The sequence below is a fragment of the Pristiophorus japonicus genome, chromosome 5 (genome assembly GCF_044704955.1).
Source record: "Pristiophorus japonicus isolate sPriJap1 chromosome 5, sPriJap1.hap1, whole genome shotgun sequence".
In the NCBI taxonomy this organism is placed as follows: domain Eukaryota; kingdom Metazoa; phylum Chordata; class Chondrichthyes; family Pristiophoridae; genus Pristiophorus; species Pristiophorus japonicus.
The window spans coordinates 236,882,097-236,907,794 of record NC_091981.1 but is presented as its reverse complement, the minus strand read 5'-3'; the positions used below and the strand labels follow the sequence as shown (position 1 = coordinate 236,907,794).

Below are 25,698 nucleotides of genomic sequence, written 5' to 3'. Positions count from 1 at the left end.
TACTATTGCAGATATTACTAGATACTATTACACAACACACAGATATTGGCCCAGAAATTCCGACGTCCCGGGCCCGTACGGAGTTTCTACGGACCCGGGAAGGCATCGGAAAAGCCGGTTTTCAGTGTGCAATGCGCATGCGCTGAAAACCGGCTTTTCTGATCTGTCAAGCTGGAACTGGAATGCAATTGATACATGGTTTTATCTACGGTCGGAAAATAAATTTAATAAGATCGTGGTTAGGAACTAATGCATGACATCAAGATTACCAGCTTAATTACAATCCAGCAGATTTACATTTTAATTAATGAGTCATTGCATCATTACAATTATAAATTTAATAATTTAATACTTGCTCTTCCAGACCCAACCAGGTTGTTCCAGCACTTACGGCATTGGTTTGGCTCTCGGACATCGTGGGCCGCTGATGATATAACCTCGGCAATCTCTGCCCATATTCTTTGCTATATACAGGGCGAGTTCCCACGACACCCCAGGTTAATTGGACCCACCGAGTTTTCACCTCGTGGACAAGGGCAGCATTTGTTTTATCAGAGAATCTTTTGGCTCTCCTCCCACCAACCTCCGCCAAATCACTCCCCTCACCCACCTCTGCTACCTCATCACTAACTCCCGACTCCACATAACCCATCTTCATTCTACTATCAGGTTTTTTTATTTTCTCCCTTCTTGCCTCGACTGTAATGCGTTCTCTCTCTCCCTCTCTTTCAGTCTTCTGAGCATGCACAGATGACTCCTGACCTCATGAATGCGGGAAAAGTTAATCACTTAAAAAAAACACGCGTGCGCAGAACGACCGTTGCTATGGATGACAGAATACATCGCTATCGCCCATTTCACATTGCTACGGCTATTGCCCAAATTAAAAAGGCAAAACTAGCGGTTTTTAAAATGGGCGATATTCCGGTGATCATAATACAACCACTAATGCTGGAAATATCGCCCATTTTGGGGCGATAGCGATGTACATGGAAAGCCTAGCCCTAGGATTGTTTCCCCTGAAAAGGAATAGAGGTTTCTGAAATTATGAAGAGTCTCAATAGGTTGAATAGGATTATTTCCTCTGGTTGGGGAGTGAGTGATGAGGGTTCATCAATTTAAAATGATGACTAAGAGAGGTTAGGAGAAATTTCTTTATGCAGAATGTTAAGCATGGAATATTTTGCAACAGGGAGTGGGTGAGGCAGAATCTACTGCATTTTTTGAGGAAAAATTGGATAAATATTGGAAGTAAATGAAGATACAAGGCTATGGGGAAGAAATTAATTTTGTATTGCTCTAGCAAAGTACCGGTACAGCCATAATGGCTGCTTGGACTATCCGTGGTCTACTGTTTTATGGTTGTAGTTCATATTCCCACTGTTTATTTCATTTCCCTAATCTTGGTACCTTGCAGTTATCCACATTAAATGCTATTTTCCAATCATCAGCCCACTGTCTTACGTTATCCGGATCCCTTTTGTATTTTGTTTTCCTGTTCCTTATTATTTGAAACCCCTTCAATTTTGTATTACCCTCAAGCTTTGATAACTTTGTTTCTGTCCGTAGCTCCAAATCATTTACTTACATTATAAACGACAATGGATGTGCACTGATCCCTGTGGTGCTCCATTAGTGACCCCTTGCCATGATAATGTAGCTCCATTTGTAACAACTTTTCCTTTATCTGCTTCAGCCAATTTTCAGACCACCTCAGAAGCTTGTGACCTATCTCCTGCTTTCCTATTTTGTGGATTAATTGTTTGTGTGGCACAGTCTCAAAAACCTTGCAGAACTCAAAACTTATCACATCCATTTGTTATCGACAAGGATCCTAATTTCCTTAAAGTAATCCAGTACATTTATGTATCTTCCACCCATAAATCTACACTGACTCCCTCCTAACAAACCATACCTAACTAGGTGCTTCATTATCCACTTTTTCAGGATAGTTTTTAATATTTTACCTGTTATATATGTGGACTTGTATTTATCTATATAGCCACCAGACGGCTCATTCCCCGGAGTCCCAAGGGATCCCATAATCCTTTGGGAGTACGTGTATTTAAGAAGGCTTCACAGGTTGGCGAGGCACTCTGGAGACCGGCAATAAAAAACTGAGGTCACACTTTACTTTGAGCTCACAGTGTTCAGTCTGACTCTTTCTCCATACACAACAACTGGCAACGAGATACAGATAGCGAACTCAAAGATGCAGAGAACAGTAGGCATCCTGGAGAAATTTTCGGAGGGAGATGATTGGGAAATTTTTGTGGAACGACTCGACCAATACTTCGTGGCCAACGAGCTAGATGGGGAAGTGAGCGCTGCCGAATGTAGAGCGATCCTCCTCACCGTCTGTGGAGCACCAACGTATGGCCTCATGAAGAATCTGCTCACTCCAGCGAAACCCACGGAGAAATCTTATGCCGATTTGTGCACACTGGTCCGAGAGCATTTGAACCCGATGGAAAGGTTTCTGATGGCGAGGTACCGGTTCTACACCTACAAAAGGTCTGAAGGTCAGGAAGTGGTGAGTTATGTCGCCAAGCTGAGACACCTTGCAGGATATTGCGAATTTGAAGGACATTTGGAGCACATGCTCAGAGACTTTTTTGTACTTGGCATTGGCCACGAAACCATACTTCGCAAGCTTTTGACTGTAGAGACCTCAACCTTGAGTAAGGCCATAGCGATAGCCCTGGTGTTCGTTGCCACCATACTAAGCAAATCTCTCCACGCACAAGTGCTGCTACAAGTTCTGTGAACAAGTGATGTTGTTTTCGAATCGTAACATACAGGGCAGGTCACACATACCTGCTACACATCCGCAGATGTCTCAGCATCCACCATCAAGGGTGATGAATGCAAGGCCATTAACACCTTGTTGGCGCTGGGGTGATCATCGGGGGTGATCATCGTTTCCATTCATGCCGATTCAAAGGATACGTTTGCAAGGGCTATGGAACAATGGGACACCTGCAACGAGTGTGCAGGAGAGCTGCTAAGCCTGTTAAACCTGAAAACCACCATGTTGCAGAGGAGGACAGATCCACGGAGGATCACTACAAACCAGAGCCTCAGATAGAAGAGGCAGAGGTACATGGGGTGCACACATTCACCATGAATTGTCTCCCGATAATGCTGAATGTTGAACTAAATGGACTTCCGGTGTCAATTGAGCTGGACAGGGGCACGAGCCAGTCCATCATGGGCAAAAAGACTTTTGAAAGGTTGTGGTGCAACAAGGCCTCAAGGCCTGTCTTAACTCCATTTCGCATGAGACTAAGAACTTACACTAAAGAACTGATTCCTGTAATCGGCAATGCTACCGTAAAGTTCCCCTACGATGGAGCAGTGCACAAGTTACCACTCTGGTTGGTACCGGGCGATGGTCCCACGCTGCTCGGCAGGAGCTGGCTGGGAAAGATACGCTGGAACTGGGACGACATCAGAGCACTATCGCTCGCTGACGACACTTCGTGTGTCCAGGTCTTAAACAAATTTCCTTCGCTGTTCGAACCAGGCATCGGGAAATTCCAAGGAGCAAACGTGCAGATCCACCTAATTCCATGGGCGTGACCCATCCATCACAAGGCAAGAGCAGTACCATACATGATGAGAGAAAGGGTAGAGATCGAGCTCGACCGGCTGCAACGAGAGGGCATCATTTCACCGATCGAGTTCAGCGAGTGGGCGAGTCTTATTATCCCAGTCCTCAAGGGAGACGGCACTGTCACAATCTGTGGTGATTACAAAGTAACTATCAATCGTTTCTCCCTGCAGGACCAATACCCACTACCAAAAGTCGGCGACCTCTTTGCAACGCTGGCGGGAGGAAAGACGTTCACGAAGCTGGATCTGACTTCAGCCTACATGACGCAGGAACTGGAGGAATCATCGAAGGCCCTCACCTGCATCAACACGCATAAAGGTGTTTTTGTTTATAACAGATGCCCGTTTGGAATCCGATCAGTGGTGGCGATATTCCAGAGAAACATGGAAAGTTTACTGAAGTAGGTCCCGCACACTCTGGTCTTCCAAGATAACATCTTGGTCACAGGTCGGAACACAGTCGAGCATCTGCAGAATCTGGAGGAGGTTCTTAGTCGACTCAACCGCATGGGGCTCAGGTTAAAATGCTCGAAGTGCGTTTTCCTGGCGCCTAAACTGGAGTTCTTGGGAAGTAGGATTGCGACGGACGGCACCAGGCCCACCAACGCGAAGACGGAAACAATCGAGAACGCACCAAGGCCACAGAATGTGACGGAGCTGCGGTCTTTTCTGAGACTCTTGAACTACTTTGGTAACTTCTTACCGGGTCTCCGCACCCTGCTAGAACCACTACATGTCTTACTACGAAAAGGGAGCGACTGGGTTTGGGGCAAAAGCCAATAAAATGCCTTTGTAAAAACGAGAAAATTATTATGCTCAAACAAATTGCTTGTGTTGTATGATCCATGTAAGCATTTGGTACTAGCATGTGATTTGTCGTCATATGGCGTCAGGTATGTATTGCAACAAGCTAATGATTTCGGGAAACTGCAACCGGTTGCTTATGCATCCAGGAGTCTGTCTAAGACTGAGAGGGCCTACAGCATGATTGAAAAAGAAGCATTAAAGCGTGTCTATGGAGTAAAGAAAATGCATCAATACCTGTTTGGGCTAAAATTCGAATTGGAAATTGACCATAAGCCACTTGTATCCCTGTTTTCCGAGAGCAAAGGGATAAATACCAATGCATCGGCTGCATCCAGAGATGGGCGCTCACGTCCGCATACAACTATGCCATCTGCCACAGGCCAGGCACAGAAAACTGCGCTGATGCTCTCAGTAGGCTGCCATTGCCCACCACGGGGGTGGAAATAGCGCAGCCCGCAGATCTAGCCATGGTTATGGAAGCATTTGAAAGTGAGCAATCACCCGTCACTGCCCGGCAGATCAAAATCTGGACAAGCCAGGACCCCTTATTATCTCTAGTCAAAAGCTGTGTGCTTCACGGGAGCTGGTCCAGTGTCCCAGTGAAAATGCAGGAAGAGATAAAGCCGTTCCAGTGGCGCAAAGATGAAATGTCTATACAGGCAGACTGTCTTCTATGGGGCAATCGAGTAGTGGTCCCCAAGAAGGGCAGAGACAACTTCATCAATGACCTCCACAGTACCCACCCAGGCATCGTAATGATGACAGCGATAGCCAGATCCCACGTGTGGTGGCCCGGTATCGATGCAGATTTCGAGTCCTGCGTTCACAGATGTAATACATGCTCGCAGTTATGCAATGTACCCAGGAAGGCGTCGCTAAGTTTATGGTCTTGGCCCTCCAAACCGTGGTCTAGGTTATACGTCGACTATGCAGGCCCGTTCTTGGGTGAAATGTTCCTTGTTGTTGTAGACACATACTCTAAGTGGATTGAATGTGAGATAATGTCGGCTAGCATGTCCGCTTCCACCACTGAAAGCCTGCGGGTCATGTTTGCCACACATGGCTTACCCGATGTCCTGGAGAGCAACAATGGGCCATGTTTTACCAGTGCTGAGTTAAAAAAATTCATGACCCGTAACGCGATCAAACATGTTACATCTGCCCCATTTAAACCAGCGTCCAATGGTCAGGCAGAGAGAGCAGTGCAAACCATCAAGCAAAGCTTGAAGAGGGTAACTGAAGGCTCACTGCAGGCTCGCCTATCCTGAGTCCTGCTTAGCTACCGCACGAGACCACACTCACTCACTGGGATCCCACTTGCTGAACTGCTCATGAAAAGAGCACTTAAGACAAGGCTCTCGTTAGTTCACCCTGATCTACATGAACAGGTAAAGAGCAGGCGGCTTCAACAAAGTGTATACCATGATAGCGCAAATATGTCACGCGAGATTGAAGTCAATGATCCTGTATTTGTATTAAATTATGGACAAGGTCCCAAGTGGCTTCCTGGCACTGTCGTGGCCAAAGAGGGGAGCAGGGTGTTTCGGGTCAAACTTTCAAATGGACTCATTCACTGGAAACACTTGGACCAAATCAAACTCAGAGTCACGGACTATCCTGAGCAACCCACCTTGGACCCTACCATTTTTGATCCCCCAACACACACACCAGTGGCAACCGACACCATGGTTGACCACGCAGCAGAACCCATCATCCACAGCAGCACTGCAGGGCCCAACACACCAGGCAGTCCAGCAAGGCCAGCTGCACAGCAGCCCAGCGAGGGCCCAACAAATGATTCACCAACACCAGTTTTCACACCGAGACGATCAACCAGGGCAAGAAGGGCCCCAGATCCCATAATCCCTTGGGAGCACAGGTATTTAAGGAGGCTTCACAGGTTGGAGAGGCACTTTGGAGACCGGCAATAAAAGACTGAGGTCACACTTTACTTTGAGCTCACAGTGTTCAGTCTGTCTCTTTCTCCATTCACAACATTACCCATGATAAATATTAGGCCCACTGCCTTTAGTTTCCTGGGTCGTTGAGCAGCATGTTGGCAACTTTCCTCAAACACCCGGGCCTAGAAATTTAGAAGCGTCTATTTTTGGGCACCTCCCTGCAGAGTGCTAACAGCATATGCTCAAGTGGGAAGGTTCAAAGAGACCTGGATTTTGGGCCTCGGACCTCATTATCATGCAGGCACTGTGATAGGAGCCCGCAAGTGATTGGGTTGGATTGTGGGGATCGGAGGAGGAACGGCTGGGCCTCGGAATCTGATCGGAGGGCTCTTGGGGATTGGGTAGGAGGATCGTGGGGTCTGGAAGAGGAACGGTTGGGCCTTGGAGTCTGATCGGAGGGCTCTTGCTGTTTTGTTTTTTTACCGCTCCCCCCCCCCCCCCCACCACCCAGAAATTTACTTTACCTTTGATACTCAGGAAACTGCCCCTGGCCTCCTCCATTAATGTAGAAAATAATTTATTTTGTATATTTGTCATCCCTTGATCACTTGATGATATGTCATTTTTGGGATCTTTCAACAGCCTCAGTGATTGTTTTTTTTAACCATTTGCTGAAAATATATTCATAAAAATACTTGACATTCCTATTAATATTCCCTGCTAGTCTAACCTCACTTTCTATTTAGCTCTCTTCACCAGATTCTTAACTTCCTTTACCTTGTTCTTACATATTTTATATTTTGTCTTGATCCACCATGTTACCTGTAGTTTTATATTTTAGGAGTGAGCTCTCATTTTTTTGTTCTTATTCTTTATTCAACAACTTCCATTGTTGTCCATATTAGCCTTTTCCCTCTTAGACTTCTTCCTTAGTGGTATGTATTTGTTCTGTACTCTGTGGGCGCAAAAATTGTCTCAGTAGTGCTGTTGTTTGGGCGCTATATTGGCACATGCAGCTAATGTCATCGGAAGTATGCAGAGCAGGCAGATCATGATGTTAGTCAGCCTGCAATGCTGATTTGATGCCAGTGCTGCCATTTTGGAGCTCAATGCTCCAACTCTTTACCTTGCACAGCTGAATACGCGTAAAGCAGCAGGAAGGAACCCCTCCCCCCCCAGCATTATTTAAAGGGATCATAAATTATTTACAGGTTAGTTGCTGGTTGAATCTTCTGGCTGTTGCCATGATTCTACAAGCGCTTGATCCTTTCCATAGTTCTTTCAAGTTTCAAAAGTCTATAGGAAGTGGTGTGGCAAGTGCTGAAGGGCTTTTTGCTGACTTCAAGGCTTCTGCACAAACCAATTGCTCCCAGACATGGGTGCAGTAGTAGTCATTCCCCTTGGAATACAGCATGACTGGGAGAATGAGCAGAGGCCACACAGAACTGGACAAGCTGCTAGAAGAGGGAGGAGGAAGAGGAAGAGGAAAAGTGCTGTCAGCAGGAATCCATATCCAACCAAAATGTTCAGGGAGCAATTGTCCTACCTGAACCTCAGCAACGAATAATGTGTCATACATCTGTGCTTCAATAAGGACGTCCTTACTGAAATCTACCCCTGCTGCAGCGACAACTGCAACCTCAGAGCAGGGCAAAGACTGCATTGCCAGGGTCCAAGAAGGTTACCGTGGCAATGAATTTTTCTCTGTCTGGTTCCATCCAAGCAGGAGCTGGAGATATTTGCAACATCTCGCAGTTAGCCACCCACTGTTGTGTAAGGGAGATCATTTGAAGCTTTCTATTCAAAGCGAGATAACTACATTTCATTCTCTCTTGCCAGAGACCAGCATGCGGACCGAGTATGTGGCTTTGCTAGCATTGCCCATAGTGCAGGGTGCCATTGACTGCACGCATATTGATTTGTGGATGCCGCATGTCAACTCTGCCATATACCGTAACCAAAAGGAATTCCACGCTGTCAATATCCAGCTGGTGTGCAACCATAGGCAGCGAACCATGCAGGTCAGTGCCTGGTGTCCTGGCAGCAGACATGATGCCTTCATTCTCCGACAGTTCGCTGTGCCATCTGCATTTGAGCCACCATGGCAAACCAAAGACTGGCTACTGAGCGACAAGAGCTATCCACTTACTACATGGCTCATCACTGAGGCGCAACCCATGCACGCATGTGCAGCATGCATACAATGAAAGCCATTCTGCCACACAAAATGTGATGAAGCAAACCAATGGCGTGCTGACACAACACTTGTGCAGCCTGGAACAATCTGCAGGAGTCCTGCAGTACTCGGCAGTGCGGTTGTCAAGTTTCGTGGTGATCTGCTGCATGCTGAACAACCTTGCCACAAGCTATACAGTGAACAGCTGAGGAGAAAGAAAGACTTGGATTTATATAACGCCTTTCACCACCATCGGACGTCTCAAAGCGCTTTACAGCCAATGAAATACTTTTGGAATATAGTTACTGTTGTAATGTTGGAAAACGTAGGAACAGGAACATGAGGGGGAGGAGGAAGAGGAAAGGAAGAGGAAACCTAGAGAGCCCCTTTCTGCCCAAGTAGTCCATGAAGAACTAATTCGAGTGTGAGACCAGTAACCATAACCCCAATTCCCCATTTATCAACAGTCCCACATCTTACTTTCCCTCTGTCACTGACCATTACAGCATCCACTTGGCCACATGCAAAAATAATATTCAGTTCTAACCCAGTACTATGCTTTTGTCAAGTAATATGGATATAAAGAGCTCATTTAATTTTTTGGGTTTGTTAACATCATCCCTAATTTTGACACCCATTTCAGAAGTCAGGTAATCGTAAGATTAATGGAACATACGGACAAAGACAACTAATTGTCGATTAAATATAAAGAAGAGAAAAAGGAAAAGGGATATTTGAAGGTATGCTAACTTCAGAGCTATGTGATGAACTCTATCCAGTTCTTCAAGCATTGTTGATTATTTCATCTTCAATCTTGGGTCCATCCACATTTCAAGGACTTAACCCCAAATTTGCATTACATTTTTGTGCCCAATATTTGTTTTTCATGTTTTCCAAGTGATGGGTTCAAAAGTTGCATAAGTTGCCAAATTGAAAAGCTACTAAGTGGACCTATTTTGTCTTGATGCATAATGGAACATTGCAGTTAGTACAACAATTTTTGAGTTCAGGCCAGATAGAAGAGATCAGTATCTCTTAAGTTAATGGTCAAATCTAAAACACCTACTTTCTGGAACTCAATCTTTTGTATATCCTTGATGGTGTTCAATTGGGATATTTAGAGTTCAACTCCACCATTGTATAAATGTCAAAATCCTTGTCTGAAAATCCTTCCATGTATTTGCCCCACCCTATCTCTGATTTCTTCGCCCTATGTCTCCTTACCTTACAAACGTTCTGTTCATCTGACTCTAGACCTCTGTGTATCCCGCACCCATCTTGTCCCTCATTTGGTGGCAGAGCTTTCAGCCTACTCTTTGGAATCCCCTCCCTAACACCACTCCTTAACAATCTCCCTAACAACTCCCCTTTATAAACCTCCTCAAGATCTATCTCTTTGGTCTAGTGTTCAGTCACACCTTCCGATTTCTGTTCTAGAATTGGCATCCATTTTCTTTATGCTTAGTTAAGAAGCATCTTGAATCACTTTTATAAATGAATTATGCCATATAAATGCAAGTTGTTGATGATCATTATGATTCTAATGATGTTGAAAGATACAAAAAAGTTTAAAATCCTAGAACTCTGCTCATTGATACTTTGGGGAAATACAAAATACCCGAGCTTGCTTGTTTTACAGAAGACGAAACAAAGTACTTGTGATGGAAATTCCTTTTTCTGTTATCAGCTTTCCAGCTATCCATTTTCTTACAGGGATAGGGAAATAGATTTGTGTACTTCTTTTTAGCCTTCCTGATCCCTTGCCTCCTTTCCATTGAGAACTGACACCACAATATTGGTCGTCGACTTGTTTACTCTAATCTTTATCTTTCTGAACTTCTAGCTATCATTCTTTTAGTTCTACCGCCAACATCATCAAACCTGCTAACCTGCTAACAAGTATGAAGCTCTTGTGTGGCACAAGGAACTGTATATAGGTGAGACCGAACAACATCTAGTTGACTGATCTTCCTGTTTCTTCTTCGAGCATGACCCCGCTGCTCAATACTGAACCATCATTTTCCTAACTGAGCTTTGCTGTCACACTGCTCTACTGCCTCTGATCTCATTGTTTTCCAATCCCACTTTGCCTGTTTCTACCTCCTTCCTAAGATTCAGAACAAAGGACTGTCCTGGCAAACTCTTTCTACTTGGTGCTGTCCACTGAGCTCTGCTTGGCTCCATTCTTACTCTCTCCTTGTTCAGTTGCTCCAAGTCTGTATCTCAGAATCTTGTTGTTTTCTACCACTTTGATGATGTGAGAGTCTCCAGCTCCTATCTATTGTGCTATATTTGTTACTCATGGTGTAGTCTTGGGAGAACTAAACACAGATTAGATGACTGCTTTATTGAACATCTCTGTTCTGTCCACAATTGTGTTCCTGACTGCGCTGTACCTCACCACTTGAACTTCTCCTCCCATTCCAACTCTGATCTTTTTTTTATGCCTGTTACACTATTCCAACCAAGCTCAAAACAAACTTCAGAAACAGTCGTCCTCTTTCTCACAGACACTCTACAGCCTTCTAGTCTTAATATTGACTAACCGATCTTGGGTGTCTTCCCCTATCTGTCTTCTTCCACTTAATTCATTTTGGAGAAAATTTATTCGCACAATTTTAAAATTGTCATTCTAACGCCTTTTCTGGCTGCCAGATTACCTACGTGCATCATCCAACATTTTTACATTGCGATAAATGGTTTAAAAATATGCAAATTATAGACTATTAAATGTATTAACTTGCGTTTTCTTGGCTTTCACCTGCTGTTCTTCCTTTCCCCTTTAATTTATTCAGTACTAAGAAAAGAACTTGCTTATTTCCCACTTTGCAAATCCTGATGGGTGTGTTGCATTTTCCCAGCATTTTCTGTTTGTATTTCATATGTCTAGCTTTTGGAGTTTTTCTATCGTAGACCACCTACTCTTGATAAGTTCTTCTCTAGTATTTTATTTATATGTTAATGATAAATGCAAACTATTTTTTTCTGAAATCAAATCTAAGCACTTTTATTTGGTTACATCCTAAACCTTTAAGGACTCACTTTGAGGACAATGAATAGATCTCCTGCCACAAAATGTTACTGAATAATAGAATTGAGCCTAGAATTTAACTTATTTTCTACTACAAAATCCCAGTGAACTTGATTGTACCCTTTAACTTTAGAGATGTACAGAAAGCATTATTTCCTGATGTATGAAAGAAGCTTTATGATTTAACCTAAATAGCCCACATTATTTTTCTATGTTTTCAGTTCAATTTGAGAGAATTGATTCTGTCTAGAGAGGAGCTTTGTGCAACTGGTGCTATAAACATCTATCAGTTTTGTTTTAAATGATCAGCTTGGTGCAGTGGTAGCACTCATCTCTGAATCAAAAGGTTTTGGGTTCAAGCCCCACTGCATGACATGAGCATATTCAAGGCTGGCACTTCAGTTTTGGATGAGACATTAAACTGCCTGTTCAGGTAGATGCAAAAATCCCATGGTACTATTTGAAGAAGAACGTGGGAGTTCTCCCAGTGTTCTGGCCAATATTTATCCTCAGCCAACCCCAGCTAAACAGATTATCCCATTGTTGCTTGTGGGACCTTGCTATTACAGATTTCACTGCTGCATTTGCTCACACAACAATGATTACTTTAAAAGTAACATTGGCTGTGAAACATTTTGGAACATCTGTAGACATGAAAGGTACTATATAAATACAAGTACTTTTCTTAACAGTCAAGTGCACTTATTTTGGGGAAAGCATCAAAGTAAATAGCTAGAGAGGAGTAGGGATATTGATGTATTGCAATCTTGTTTTCAAACATTGTTTTCAAGTATTCCAGAAGAAAATCAATCTGAAGGCTATAAATCCTATGATAACTAGTGACTACAGCTTGGCTGTGTTAAATTATTTTTGCAATTGAGTTACAAGAGGGACCTCTAGTGTGCAGTAAGAGATCACCATCAGCCATTTGAGTAACCCTAGAACCAATATTGTGTACTGTTACCCCTCAAAAGCAGTGAGTGTAGATAGTAATCCCTGAGTAGAGGTATTTACAGTTTATACAGTGTTTATACTTCACTACTCATCTTAATAAACTATTATTGCAGATCTTTTAATTATCTTCAAATTAGGTGCAAACACAGGAATGTAATTGAATGTTAGCAGCCTTTGCTCAGAAACTGTAATTAGTCAGAGTGAAATAGTTCTCACTTGTTCAAGCCCATTTCCCTCTCTTATTACCTCAGTGTTGTACATAGCAAGTTCCTTGATTTTTGTTTTGAAGCTCAGGACTGCTGCTGGGGGCAGATGGCAAAGAACACCAGCATAAAACCTGCCACTCAAAGTGTGACAGATGACTGTAGCTACAGAAAACCGTCCCTTTGTTTGTCTTGCTAATGAGTGTCCTCATTGCGGCAGGAGACTTGAATAGTTAATTATCTGCAATTCTTAACTGCAACAGGTGGTGGAGCTAGAGGTAAAGGTTAACCATTCAAAGCATAAGCCAAAACTTGAAAGACAATTGTGTTTTTGCAATTTTTGGGCGCTGTCAAAAGAAACAGCTACCTATATCTCCTAATGAATCTCTTATTTATCCAGTGTGAATATTTAATTGTAGATTATAATAGTCTTTGCAATATAATGTAAGGTTAAAAGTCTTTCTGGTATTTATCTCATATATTTCAGTAAGGGCTACTCAAATATTTTCTGGCCATATTAACTTGTAATCCAGACCTCATAAAATTGTTGTAATAGTAAAGTACTGCATATATAGAGAAAACCTTTGCTGTAAACTATTACTGTCTAATGTTGGAAGCTTCTAGTATTACATTTTGTCATGATGTCTCATTGAAGAATCACTTTATCACTTTAATCACATTACATTCAATCAAATTATTTTCATATTTTTGTCATGTTTACTACTGAGAAGTATATTTGGCTCGTACTATCCTCATGAACGTAAGCTAGCAAGCTTATTTGTGAATTTATTTTTTTCTGTAGGGTGGGATATATGAAAATAGAAAAATAACATTTAAATTACTCTGATCAAGTGTTTACTCATAAATAATTGCTTTAATAAAAGTTTCCTAAAAATTTACACTCGTGAAGAGTAAAACTGGTCTTTCTGTAAATTGAAGAGAAGTGTTCAATAGCATCAACCCGCCTGCACAGCCTATGCGTGACAGGCATGCAAAGCCATGTTAATGTTCAGAATATGAATTATCTCCGGGTGGCTCCATCACAAAGTAGAAAACCAACTGTGTATATATCAGCAGACCTGATGGACTCCATGCGGCTTCAAGCCTGAAAACTTCACTACTTTGACATGTGACGTGCTCTTTATGACTGTGGCAGTACTGTCAGTGAGGAATGACAACAATGGCAACAAGCCCCCTCCTTAGCTCTGCGCTCTGCCACCCCTGGTGTTGTCCGGCTACACACTCCCCTGCCTGCCTAGTTACGGACAGCAGTCCTTGAGCACACGGGGGGATGTGGGTGGATGGGCCACAGCTGCCTGCCTGGACACAGCTTCCACAATACATGGACCTGAATGATGAGGGCACACAAACAGTATGATATGTATTATTCTCATCAATAAAATGTCCCCATGAATTATTGTCTTTGTATGTAATGTACTAGCGGCTTTTTACCAAGATTCGGTTTTGGAGGGGTCTACTTTTTTTTTCCTCTGCACATTTCTCTTTTTTTGTGTTTGTTTTCTATTCATATTCCAAATGATTCATAAAAGCCAGAAAGTTGGATGACAGCTCTGTTGTGGAATCATTTTCATATTGGCTACACAGCTTGCCATTTCTGCTTTTTGTTTTCTGTTCTGACAAAAGAGTTCTGTGATTTTGCAGATCAATTTTGACTCAAAGGACGACTTTGATAAAGACCAACTTGTCGAAGAAAATGAAGAACTGAAGGAACAAATTATCTTTCTGGAGCAGAATACTGAAAAGATGTCAGAAACCATTATTTTGAAAGATATTCGAATAAAAGAATTAGGTATTTTTGGATACTACAAAATAAACTATAAATGAAGAAAGAAAGTATTTGAGAGATCTTTGATTTCAATTACATTTTTTTGAGGATGTGCAGTTTCATGAATTGTCACATAGCAAAGTGAGAGGCTGTTTTTCTATTTAGTCTGGATATAGGTAAATGCAAGGTGTGTATTTTTTATGAGTGTGTTTGAGGAAGTAAATATTCAACAGGTGTTTTTTTGCCAAACAAATGATGCAGGTGCTAAAGTTTACATATAGTAACTGTTTTGTTTTATCTATGTGCTGTTATAACTTAGATTGCAGTTTCTTCTGTCTATTGTTAAAACATATTCATCATACACAAGCTGATATAAAAAGTATTCTTCGTAACTATTATCATAGCGTAATTAAGAAAAATGTGCATGTATGTTTTTTTTAACCAATTTTAACATTTTGCACATATTCTTCTTCTGTTTAAAATGCTCCGCTGCCTTTCATCCTATTGGTTTGCAACTTTTACCCCTAACAGTGTAGAATTATAGACTATCCCAAAGAAATTCAATTAATTTCAGTGAATTGAATGAAGAGGCATGACCACATCCAAAGGTGGTACCAATGAGAAATTCAACAGAGTTTTTTTCTTTCTGGTAACTGTTACCCCAAAGACTTGAGAGTTGATGAAACTCTTCATGTAGAAGGCAATTTAAGCAACTCATTTAATGGGAACTTGAACTGCATAGGTGTGATGTGAGCATCTTTATTTGCAACGAATTGTTGCATGCTTTCTATGAACACGGTAATATAGTGCTTCAATCTGTTCAATTGAAAATGAACCACAAAAATGTTCTTTGTACTTTAATTGATTAGATACAGTGCAAGAAAATATTAAGTTGTATTTGACAGATATCATATTACGTATTGCTGTTTGTGAGCTAATTTAATGGTGTGTCTTGCTTTTGATGAGAAGTGCTTTGAGCAGATAAAGAACCACCTGCTAAACCACTTTGTATTGGCTGTGACTAACAGAGAACGACGTTCATGGGCTGGGCACACAGCCACACTTGGCCCTTGAACTACTACCTAATATCCATTAGACCAGCCGGCTAAACAGCAGGGGCAAAGCAATGAAGGTCAAGGGTAGTGTTCAGGGTTAGAGTCCTGCTAGGTCCTCCATCCAATGTGGATTCCAGTAGGCTGTGGAGTCTGACCTTCAGCACTGAGAATGAACACAGGCATCTGAAGATCTGATTTTCATGGTCTGCCCTCCTTCTTTGTTTTCAGACGAGGAACTTATAATACTAAACGAGAAAAATGCAAGCACTATACGCAAAATGCAAAAGGTACTGTTTTCTTTAACAAATATAAAATAACTTGCTTTTCCAATTCACTTTAGGAATTAAGTTATATATTTGGAAACAATGATAAGTCATAAACTTCTCATGGTAGATACTATAAATGGATATGTAAGGTATGTTTAGTTATATTAAAAAAATAAATATAACTATGGGTCTATGGGTTTTAATGTTATTTAAAGTAAAATATGATGCAGTAATGAGTTTACACAGAGACCACATTTACTAATACAATGCCATCAAAATGTAGCTGTCTTGCTGACTTAATATATAAGGAGTAAATGAGAATAATAGTTGTTTCACTCTGCTGTGCTGGATGATAAAATATTTTCTGACACTGTTTTCTGGTTGCAGTTGTTTTTTGCTGAAGAGAATTTGAAAAAACAATTGGAATTTGAGAAAGACAAAGGGAAACACATGGTGAGTAAACTGTTGAGCTACATCAGTTTCCTTGATTGTTGTAACAATGCAATGTAGTTTACCACAGTGCAGTCAATTTCATATTATTTACAATATTTACATTCATAATTGCATTTATATACTTTCACCTTAAGCCAGTGCAAAAGTGGTGTTGAATTCGAATATCGAAAAGTTGTTGATATAAAACAGGTCTTGTGTAAATTCCTGTATGGTGGTTTGTGAACCTACTCCTACAAGCAGTTTGAAAGCATTTTAGGCTGGTGTTGCACTTTATCCCATGCTTTAAACTACTAAAGAGAGTTGTTGATGCCAGCTCATTGGATATATTCAAGAGGGAGTTAGATAATGGCCCTTACGGCTAAAGGGATCAAGGGGTATAGAGAGAAAGCAGGAAAGAGGTACTGAGGTGAATGATCAGCCATGATCTTATTGAATGGTGGTGTAGGCTCGAAGGGCCGAAAGGCCTACTCCTGCACCTATTTTCTATGTTTCTATGTTTTTCCACTCATGACCACATTCTCGCTAAACTGCGCAGCTGTCTGCCGTTCCGCGCAACCCGGGACTGGTTTTACAAATGTGAAATTTTGCGCATGCACAAAATATTGAATAGGATGTGCACCCCTAACCCCCGCCCCCCCCCCCGCACTCCCCAAGGAAATCAGGGGGAACATTAATCACGACTTCTGAATATTCTTTGTGACATATCTATCCATGACAGCACAACTTAACTGAGACTTTGTTGTTGACATGATTTTTAGATTATGTAGGACAATAGTTTTTGGTTTGGAAGATGGACTGAAAGACCTACTTCCTGCTTTCTTGACCCTATTCCCACTAAACTGCTGACCACCCAACTTCCTTTTCTGGCTCCCATGTTATCCGACATTGTTAATGGTTCTCTGTCCTCAGGTACTGTTTCCCTCTCCTTCAAATCTGCTGTCATCACCCTTCTCCTCAAAAAAACAACCCTTGACCCCACTTTGCTAGCTAGCTATCGTCCCATCTCCAACCTCCTTTTCCTGTCCAAAGTACTTGAACGTGTTGTTGCCTCCCAAATCCATGATCATCTTTCCATGAATTTGAATCCCTTCCATCTGGCTTTCGCCCCTGCCGCAGTACCGAAACTGCTCTCATCAAAGTCACAAATGACATCCTTTGTGACTGTGACAAAGGTAAACTATCCCTCCTCGTCCTTCTGGACCTGTCTGCAGCCTTTGACACAGTTGGCCACTCTATCCTCCTCCAACGCCTCTCCACCAATGTCCAGCTAGGTGGGACTGCACTCGCCTGGTTCCATTCTTATCTATAAGCGTAGCCAGAAAATCTCCAGCAAATGGCGTCTCTTCCCACTCCTGCACCATTATCTCTGGTGTCCCCCGAGGATTTGTCCTTGGTCTCCTCTTATTTCTCATCTATATGCTGCCCCTTGGTGATATCATCTGAAAACACGGAGTCAGTTTCCACATGTACGCAGACGACAGCCAGCTCTACATCTCCACCACTTCTGTCGAGCCCTACTTGGCATCTAAATTGTCAGATTGCTTGTTCGACATCCAGTACTGGATGAGCAGAAATTTTCTCCAATTAAATATTGGGAAGATCGAAGCCACTATCTTTGGTCCCCGCCACAAACTGTGTTCCCTAACCACTGACTCCATTCCCTCTCCCTAGCATCAATCTGAGAGTGAACAAAACTGTTCGCAAACTAGGTGTCATATTTGACCCTGAAATTAGTTTCCAGCCACATATCCACGGCATAACTAAAACCGCCTTTTTCCACCTCTGTAACATTGCCTGCCTCCGCCCCTACCTCAGCTCCACTTCTGCTGAAACTCTCATTCATGCCTTTGTTATGTCTAGACTTGACTACTCCAACTCGCTCCTGGCCGGCCTCCCACATTCCACACTATGTAAACTTGAAGTCAAGATCACCCATCGCCCCTGTGCTTTCTGACCTACATTGGCTCCCAGTTAAACAATGCCTCGATTTCAAAATTCGCATCCTTGTTTACAAATCACTCTATGGACTTGTGCCTCCCTATCTCTGTAATCTTTTTCAGCCTCACAATCCTACAAGATGTCTGCGCTCCTCAAATTCTGGCCTCTTGAACTCATTATAACTGCTCAACCATCGGTGGACGTGCCTTCAGCTGCCTGGGCGCTAAGCTCTGGAACTCCGAAACCTCTCCGCCTCTCTACCTCGCTTTCCTCCTTTAAGACACTCGTTAAAACCTACCTCTTTAAACAAGCTTTTGATCATCCGCCTTAATTTCTTCTGTGGCTCGGTATCAAATTACCTGTTTGTCTGCAACACTGTTGTGAAGCGCCTTGGGATGTTTTACTATGCTAAAGGCGCTATATAAATAAAAGTTATTATTATTATCAATTATATTTTGTTCCATGCAACTCACAGTCATTCTGCTAATACTACAAAAGTTTATTTTGAAATAGTTCTAGTATAAACTTCACGCTAAAGCAAACTTTTTGTATTACTTGGTTTCTTGCATGGAATGGGATTTTCTGAAAAAGGGATAGGGTGAAAATATAAAATATAACTGTTTCCTCTTCCTCTCTGACCCCCCATCCCTGTGCCCAATAGAATTAACACTGAGATCTCAGTTGTTGTTACAAGATTACAAAATAATTGTGGATGAGAACGGCCATTCAGCTCACTTGATTCATCCATCCAGAGAGATCCTATTGTATGCCCACCCCCTTAAATTGTAGCATCCATTTGTTTCTGAGATGATTCCATGGTTTTGCCTCCACTACTCTATCTGGAAGTTTATTCCGCACGTTGATTATTCTGTGTATGAGAAGAATTTCCTGATAACTAATAAATGATAGAAAGTATCATTTTCTAGTTTGAACCTATAACACCTAGTTCTACTCCCACAGTTTTAATTTAAAATCCTTTTCTGGGTTAACTTTTTTGTTACTCTGAACAATCTCATAACTCTAAGATAATCTTTCATATTTTCTTTCCATGCTCAAAAGCCAAAGTTCCTTTTGTCTTTTCTCATAACTCTTATCCCTGAAATTGGGGAATAACTTTGTGGCTCTTCTTTACAATGTCTCCAGCGCTTCAATGTCTCTCTTGTTGCTGGAACACAATAAAGTTTGATCACTACCTCTTTTGACTTGTATTCTACTATTTTGGCTGTATAGTTCAACATCCAGTTGGCTTGATTGATTGTTGCTCTGCATTGGTTGGACATGTTTAGCGTTAAGGCTGATGAGACTTCTAAGTATCATTCAACTTCATCCGTAGCTATTTCAACACCATTCATGGAGTGTGTCACATTTTTGATTCCTATGTGTAGCACTTTATATTTGTCTGCATTAAATCTCATCTGCCAATGCCCTGCCCATGTTTTGTTCAACTAATTCTGTAATATTTCTGAGCTGCCTCTACCAATTCCACTGCTCCTAGTTCAGTATAATCTGCCAATTTGATTACTTCTAATTTAGTTTCCGAATCCAGGTTGTTTATGTAAATTAGAAACCAAAATCTTCCCAGCACTGAATCATTTGGCAACCCACTCCGTATCCACAGCTCACCCACCCAGAGTCTGGTTAAATGCTGTAGTTGCAGTAGATAGAATAACTTAACATAATTCTAGGAAATTTACAATCTGCCTTTACATTAAATGGAATTTTAATAAACAACAGATTATTATGAGAATTCAACACTTGTTACTATGTTTGCATGCTTACTTTTTATTTGCACAAGGTTGTGTCAAGTATATATATCTATATATATTACCAATTGCAAGAACAATTACTGCTGATATTTTTTGTAGAAGTTCATTGAAATAGTTCAAATTATTTATTTGAACTGTGTTTATTATTAAGGGCTGAATTATTTTATGACATACCTTATCTATCTAAAGTAAGAACATATTTTACACTTCTATCTTCAATATAAGGGTCACCATCGATCAGTGTGCGTTTCTTTATTATTCTTCAATCAGGATTTTGTAGGACACCATTTGGTAGATGTGTTTTCATTAGATATACTTTGAAGTCCAATCTACAATTTAGCTTTATTACCATTGTAACAGTATCAGTTCTGTGCCAAAAGATAGCCAAGCCATCAAACAAAATCTGCCAAAATTTTATATATCCGAGAACCCAAGTTTGAGCTACATCAGATGCAGATGAACCTAATGTTGCTCCACCATTTGTAATGTCTTTACTACTGTGCCTCTTAAGCATTATGTTCTATTCCACATATTTTATTGTTTTGAATAATACAGGGATACTAGGTTAAATTATGGTGGGGGTCCAGTAGGCTGAGAGCTCTTGGAAAATATTTTGGAGGTCCATAATCATTCTACCTGGCAATAACAGCATCTGTAGAGTAGGTACACAGTGGCTCTAACATTTGCAGATCTGCAATCCTGACATAAATGCCAGAATGCAATAGCGAGGAACTTCTACCACTGCACCCTCCCAGAGTATGATCCTGGCAGGCAAAGCACACCGATATTGGTGCAACTCAGGTACCTGCCACTTCAGCTCTGGCCAACTGCTTTCCTCAGTCTTAATGCCACCCACTTTGAAGTATTTTTCATGGGATTCATCAGCCCCATTTACTAGAGGTTCAATAAAGACCCTGAAATTGCAGCCATTTTTGGGGTGTTTGCTTTCTCCCAGGTTATGCCTCCTCTGACACAGGGGTCTATGTTTGAGGCAGATGGAGGTTTCACCCCAAACAACCATGCCTTTCTCCATGAAATTTGAGACAGAAGCTGAGGCCTGGCATGTCTGAGTCCTGTCCTGATTCCTGGGCTTTCTGCTGCATTTCCATCCAATTTAAGTTGGGAGTGCACCAGAAGGCTTGTGGAAATTCGGGATGAATGTATTTCAGAATTTATTTTAGCATTTGAAGTTGTATATAGTAACTATGCAAATAAGCAGGAAGTAAATGAAACTTTTTTAATATATATATATCAGTCCACACTGCAGATCTGTCATTTTATTCATATTTCATAATTTTTCTGACCAAATAACATATTTTCACCTCTATGCATTGAAGAGGAATTTATATACAGTCAAGTTACAAGGTTGAATTTAGAAATATTGTCAATTTAATTTATAAGCAAGATAAGCATATTAGAAATAGAAACTGTATACACTGGGCCGATTTTCAGCAAGGCGTCCGCATGCCCAAGTGCTGCCCAAAGTGCCTCCGATGGCCACTGAGATATAGGCCGGTACTTTGGGCAGGATATTCATGAAGAAGGTCCCTCGAAGGTCAGCGGGCGACAAATGGAAGACATATGCCGCCAATCTGGGTGGAAGCAAGTGGGAGGTCTCATTCTCGGTGGCAGAGGCACTTACTGCCCAAGTGCAGCCAAGGATGGAGTTGGGTACATGGAGGATTGAAGACCTGAAAAAAAATCACAAATAAAAAAAATACAAAAACTATCCGAAGCCCTTCAGGGGACCCCATGCAGGTAAGTTGCTGTTGAAAAAATGTTTTAAAATGTTCAATTACCTTTTTTTCAGGTTCTTCAGACTTACTGTCGGGGTCAGACCAGCCTGCATCCAGCAGTCCACCCCCATTCTGCTGCCGACTCCCGCCCACAGGAATCTGGGAACTTGGCAGGCGGGAGCTCAGTTGCGCTGTCCGCTGACGTCAGCAGGCAGTTCCTGGCAGCTCTCCCCTCCTGCCCGCTCCAGGCCACCCCGAAAGTGGCACTGAGCAGATCTTCAGGAGGAATGTCAGCGGCAGTGGGCGGTGAGGTGCTGAAAATCGGCCCCACAGTGTGTATTGATTGTTTTGTTACACTTCAAGTGTCGTGCTTTTAAAAAAAAAAAGTATAAAGAAACAAAGGCAGTCATAGAAACATAGAAACATAGAAAATAAGTGCAGGAGTAGGCCATTCGGCCCTTCGAGCCTGCACCACCATTCAATATGATCATGGCTGATCATTCACCTCAGTACCCCTTTCCCGCTTTCTCTTCATACCCCTTGGTCCCTTTAGCCATAAGGGCCATATCTAACTCTCTCTTGAATATATCCAATGAACTAGCATCAACGACTCTCTGCGGCAGGGAATTCCACAGGTTAACAACTCTCTGAGTGAAGAAGTTTCTCCTCATCTCAGTCCTAAATGGCCTACCCCTTATCCTAAGACTGTGTCCCCTGGTTCTGGACTTCCGCAACATCGGGAACATTCTTCCCGCATCTAACCTGTCCCGTCCCGTCAGAGATTTCCATGAGATCCCCTCTCATCCTTTTAAACTCCAGTGTATAAAGACCCAGTTGATCCAGTCTCTACTCATATGTCAGTCCAGCCATCCATGGAATCAGTCTGGTGAACCTTCGCTAAATGTACCTTCTCTGTACATTTAGAATGTACAGAGAACCAGTCCAGGAATGGAAAGTGGTGGAGTAAAAATGTCTGCAGCCTTTTTAATTGACCTTACCAATCACAATATATTTAAAAAAAAAACACCCAGGGTGCTGACTGAATAGCAAGAACACTCTACATTGGGCCAGAAATCCCTGTTTCTACTTCCTGCGAGCGCTCGACTAAAAATAGGAGAGAAGATGCGCGCCTACCTTTTGGTCGAATGCCCGCCCAAGATCCCGGACTTGAGGCCTCCTCTTGTGCAACGGAGCGCGTTCACACTGGGACGTCTGTAGGAGTCACGTGGTCCTGGGACACCCAATCACACGGAAAAGTATTTTCTCATTCATAGTAATAGGAATTTCGTAAGTCGGAAACTCCTATTACCATGAATGAGAAACACCCCCAAACACTACATAAAACATTAAAAAAAACACCTCACATAAATACGTTATAGAAATTAAAGTTGACAGAAATGTTTTTTAAAGAAAAAAAAATTACCAATTTTTAAAAAAAGCTTTAATTATGGTTTAAAATAAAATTACCTGAGTGGGCAAGGTTTTAACATAAATATGTTTTTAAAATTTTAATTTTAATCATGTTTTTGATATGTTTTTAAACTCTTACGCCTGTAAAAATAGGCTATGTGCCTGCTTTTATCAGGTGCAAGAGTTTTGAGGACTTTTGCTGGGCAAGATATACGTAAATCCCGCAATCTTGCCCTTGCAAATGTCCTCGCTCCCGATATGCGCGAGATCTGTCAAGTCAGAAACTTGACAGATTGGAAAAGCCGGTTTTCAGCGCAGAAAACTGGCTTTTCCGATGCCTTCCCGGGTCGGTAGGAACTTCAAACAGACCCGGGGAGGCTGGGATTTCCACGCCAATAACTTCTCCAGTGTTTCCTTAATAGCAATTAGACTTGTCACTTTAAAGGGACACACGTTCAGCATAGTAGGAGATGTTTCGCTTTGGTATAGCTGTAATACAATCTTAAAATGCTGTTTGCTTGTCAATTGGAACCTGAGTATGATGACCACATTCTAATTGTTCTTGACCAAAGAACAATTAAAACCTGAATGATTTCTGGCTCTGTTTACTTACAGTTTAGGTCGGAATTTTCCCCTAAAAAAAACGGAGTGGGTTCGGAGCGTGGGGTCCGTTAAATTGTAAAAAACTGGGATTGCCGACCTGATCTTGCTCACTGCTGGTTTAGCCGGAGGCGGGACAGGGGGCGGGCAGCCAACACACTGCCAGGAAGCGTTACCTTAATTTAAATACGGTAATGAGGCTGGAAGGCTTTTTTTTCACCTCCATTTTGAATTTAACTGCCTGGGCAAGTTTCACACAATTCATGAAACCCGGTAGTTGAACCAAGGCGGGGACTGCTGCATCCAGGAAGTAAGTGGCTTTATAACTACCTCCTGGATCCAGGGTCCCTACCTAACCCACCCCCTGTGATCGGAGACCCCACAATAATGCTTCCGATTTCCTCCCAAGGCCTTCCAACCCCATCATGAAGCCTCCCCACCCCACCGATGATGCTAAAGCTGGCCACAATCCTCCAGTGGCTGGCCCCGATCCTCTTCCCAAACCCCTGCCGATCGCCGGTGTCCCGGCCGACTCCACCCTCCCAGTCCCCCACCCCCCCTAGCCGATGCTCGGTCCCACGCCAACCACACTCCTGCCGCCGCCATCCTCCCAACACCCCCGCCGATCACTGATGCTTCAGTCGACCCGTAACCCCCCCCCCCCCCCCCACCGATCACTGATCCTCCCTTGGACCCCCCTCCCCGTGATCCCCGAGGCACCCGTTCTCTGGACCAACCCTCTCCACAACCGAGGCCTACCCACCCACATCCAGTCAGCCTCTAAATCTGGCTGGCTGTGGTAGGAATCTGAGGCCTCACATTCAAATCAGACCCCGCTGTTAAAGTCGGCATGGCCTGCGCGAGACCCGGCCTTCCAGGTTTCTGGCCCCAACCCATCTATCACCAGAGAATTCCTGCCTTACTGTTTATAACTTTGAAGAGACACAGTTACACTTTACTGCAGAACAAAACATTCTGTATTACTTGGTACAATACCTATGCCTTTAAAAAATAGGGTATTGATTGACTTGCTGTGGGCAACACCAAAGGAAATCCATTAAAAACAGTATACCTGGATATACTTGTGTCTGTCACACTTCAAGTATCAAGCTCTAGCACCATACTTTGGGCCCAAATTTGGTGGACTTACTGCCGGCTGCTCGGCAGTCTCCCTGGTTTCTGGGTGCTCTCCCCTCCGAGCGAGTTTGGTCAGGTTCTCATGCCGGTGGGGCGAGAAGACCACTGGGGAGCGTCCACTGGCGTGCGCCAGCGTGCAACGCCAACAAAAGTCCTCACGCCAGCTCACTCCCCAGATTGGTCCAGGCGGTCCGCTCCAGCAGCAGAAGAGACCGCCGTGTGGAGGCAGGTCTTACCTGAATGGTAAGTATGAAGACCTGCAAGAAAAGGTTAGTGCACTTGTTTGCTTCATTTCTTTTGCACTGATTTTGGTGGATAGGGTCCTCTGAAGGATTTGGAAAAGTTTTCTTTCCATTTGTTGAAACTTTTTTTTTTCCTGTACCCCCCCAGCCCCTCCCTGGGCCCGACTCTATCCTCGGCGTTACTTTGCCGAGGATTGCATTTTTTCCACCAAACTTCCGCCCAAAGTCCAATCAGAATCTTAGCGGTCCTTTCGACGGTACATGGGCGGAACTTAGGTTTGACCAAACTCGGGCCCTTTGTGTTAGGGAATGAATGTTCTTCCTTATATATGTTATTCCACAAGATAATAGGGTTCAAAGGCAATTATTGGCTTCATAGGCATTAAGCATACAATGATGATGCCAAGCCTTGTCGAATTCTGCTAACTCTATTGTAACACCCCCTTTATATATTTTTTCACTTTGCCTCAAATTTCATATTCTTAAAACAGAAGCAAGTCAGAACTCTGGCTATGAGAAATGACAAAAATTACCAATATAAAAATCAGAAACTAGGCCAATTAAATAATCCAAAAGAAAGTCAACATAATTTTGGTCAGAAGTCTGTAACGATGAAAATCTA

General features: G+C 42.5%; 1 protein-coding gene across 3 annotated transcripts in view; it reads left to right on the top strand.

Annotated features, from left to right (window-relative positions):
* The window catches only part of c5h10orf67 (chromosome 5 C10orf67 homolog), a 475,763-nt gene that overhangs the window by 95,783 nt on the left and 354,282 nt on the right, over positions 1–25,698 (top strand). For all 3 annotated transcript variants that reach the window (XM_070881415.1, XM_070881414.1, XM_070881413.1), the window contains exons 6-8: positions 14,350–14,497; positions 15,757–15,815; positions 16,182–16,247. In XM_070881415.1, coding sequence (XP_070737516.1) covers positions 14,350–14,497; positions 15,757–15,815; positions 16,182–16,247 — 273 coding nt within the window. The remainder of the gene's footprint in view (positions 1–14,349; positions 14,498–15,756; positions 15,816–16,181; positions 16,248–25,698) is intronic.